The 1434-nt window shown below is 45.8% G+C and overlaps 1 protein-coding gene across 3 annotated transcripts in view; it reads right to left on the reverse strand.

The window, feature by feature from the left end:
- LRP4 (LDL receptor related protein 4) overlaps positions 1–1434 on the reverse strand; it is a 65686-nt gene that overhangs the window by 5756 nt on the left and 58496 nt on the right. Inside the window, exon 38 of one of the 3 annotated variants that reach the window (XM_069091550.1) lies at positions 417–482. The exons of the other annotated variants lie outside the window; for them this stretch is intronic. Within the exon in view, the coding sequence (XP_068947651.1) occupies positions 441–482 (42 nt within the window). The 3' untranslated portion in view covers positions 417–440. The remainder of the gene's footprint in view (positions 1–416; positions 483–1434) is intronic. 3 annotated transcript variants of the gene reach the window in all.

Consider the following 1434-nt stretch of genomic DNA (forward strand, 5'->3'; position numbering starts at 1 on the left):
CACACACACACACACACACACACACACACACACACACACACACACACAAAACAAAATTAGTGCTAGGCACTGGGCACCTCCATCACAGAACCCATTGAGCTAGTTAGGAAGAAGCCAGAAGCTGAATGTCAGGAATTCCAGGGGCCATCCTCTAGTCCTCAGAGGCACACCCACACACACCCATATATATATACACACACACAGCACACAGGCAACAAGCCAAAATTAGTGCCAGGCCCAGGAGCAAGGCACTGGGTGCCTTCATTACAAAACCACACTGAGCAAGTTAGGAGGAAACCAGGGACTGGATGTCAGGGATTCCAAGGGCCATCCTGTAGTCCTCAGAGGCACACCCACATGCATGCACACACATGGACCTGTGCACACACATGCACACCCCCTCACACAGTAAGTACCTGACATGAAGAGGTGGGAGGAAATCAGAAGAGAAAGGGTGAAAGGCTCTCAGAGGGGTGAGAGAGCTGCCAAGGAAGAAAAACAGAAGGGGGGGAAGGGTCACAAGGCTTTCATCTTGGACCTATGAATTTCAGGAACCGCAGAAGGGCCTGGAGCCCCATCTCCAGGGACCTCACAGAGACGGGACGGGATGGGACGTGTGTAGCACTGTGTACACGACATTGGCTAGTTTTACTGGGAGGGCCATCTCCATTTGTCCTGATCCAGGTGGCTGGACCCAGGTGGCTCCAGAGGAGAAGGTGAGGCTGATGACTTTGCACAGCCCTGCCTCACTTAAATCCAATTTGCTTGCAAATCATGGCATCACCTCCCTGATGTCATGGTCCTCTTGGAGAATGAACAAAGGACAAATAAGGGTTTTACTGAACTAGCTCCCCTCCCTGGTCTTTCTTTTGATTTGGCAGCCACTAGGTGGCGGCAGTGTGTAGAGTGATGGACTTGGGAACTGAGAAAAGACAAGTTCAAATCCTATCTCAAACATTTTGACCTTGGCAGGTTATTTAAGAATTAAAAAAAATTGTCTCAGTTTCCCTATCTGTAAAACAGGGGAGCTAATAGCTCTTACCTCAAAGAGTTGTTGGCATCACATGAGATGATAATAAACGAAGTTCTTTCCAAACTTTAAAGGATTGCATAATTTTTGGTATTATGGTTTATAAGAGAGGAGGAGGGGAAAACAAAGGAATATAATGGGAAATGAGTATGACAGAAAAACAAAAGATATCAATAAAAAATAAAATATGCTGGAGGCATTTGGGGGGTACTGTGGGATAGTGGAAAGAATGTTTGACTTAGAATCTGGAATATCTGAGTTCAAATCCTGCTTCTTACACTTGCTAATTCTGGGACCCTGGGCATGTCAGGTAAGCCTCAGTTTTCTCGTCTGTAAAATGAGTATAATAATAAATGTAGTCCCTATTTTACAGGGTGATCATGATGCTCAAATAAGAGAGTAAT

This window comes from Petaurus breviceps, unplaced genomic scaffold (assembly GCF_028583685.1).
Source record: "Petaurus breviceps papuanus isolate PSGF00001 unplaced genomic scaffold, PetGlider_PUasm1.0 188, whole genome shotgun sequence".
NCBI lineage: Eukaryota > Metazoa > Chordata > Mammalia > Diprotodontia > Petauridae > Petaurus > Petaurus breviceps.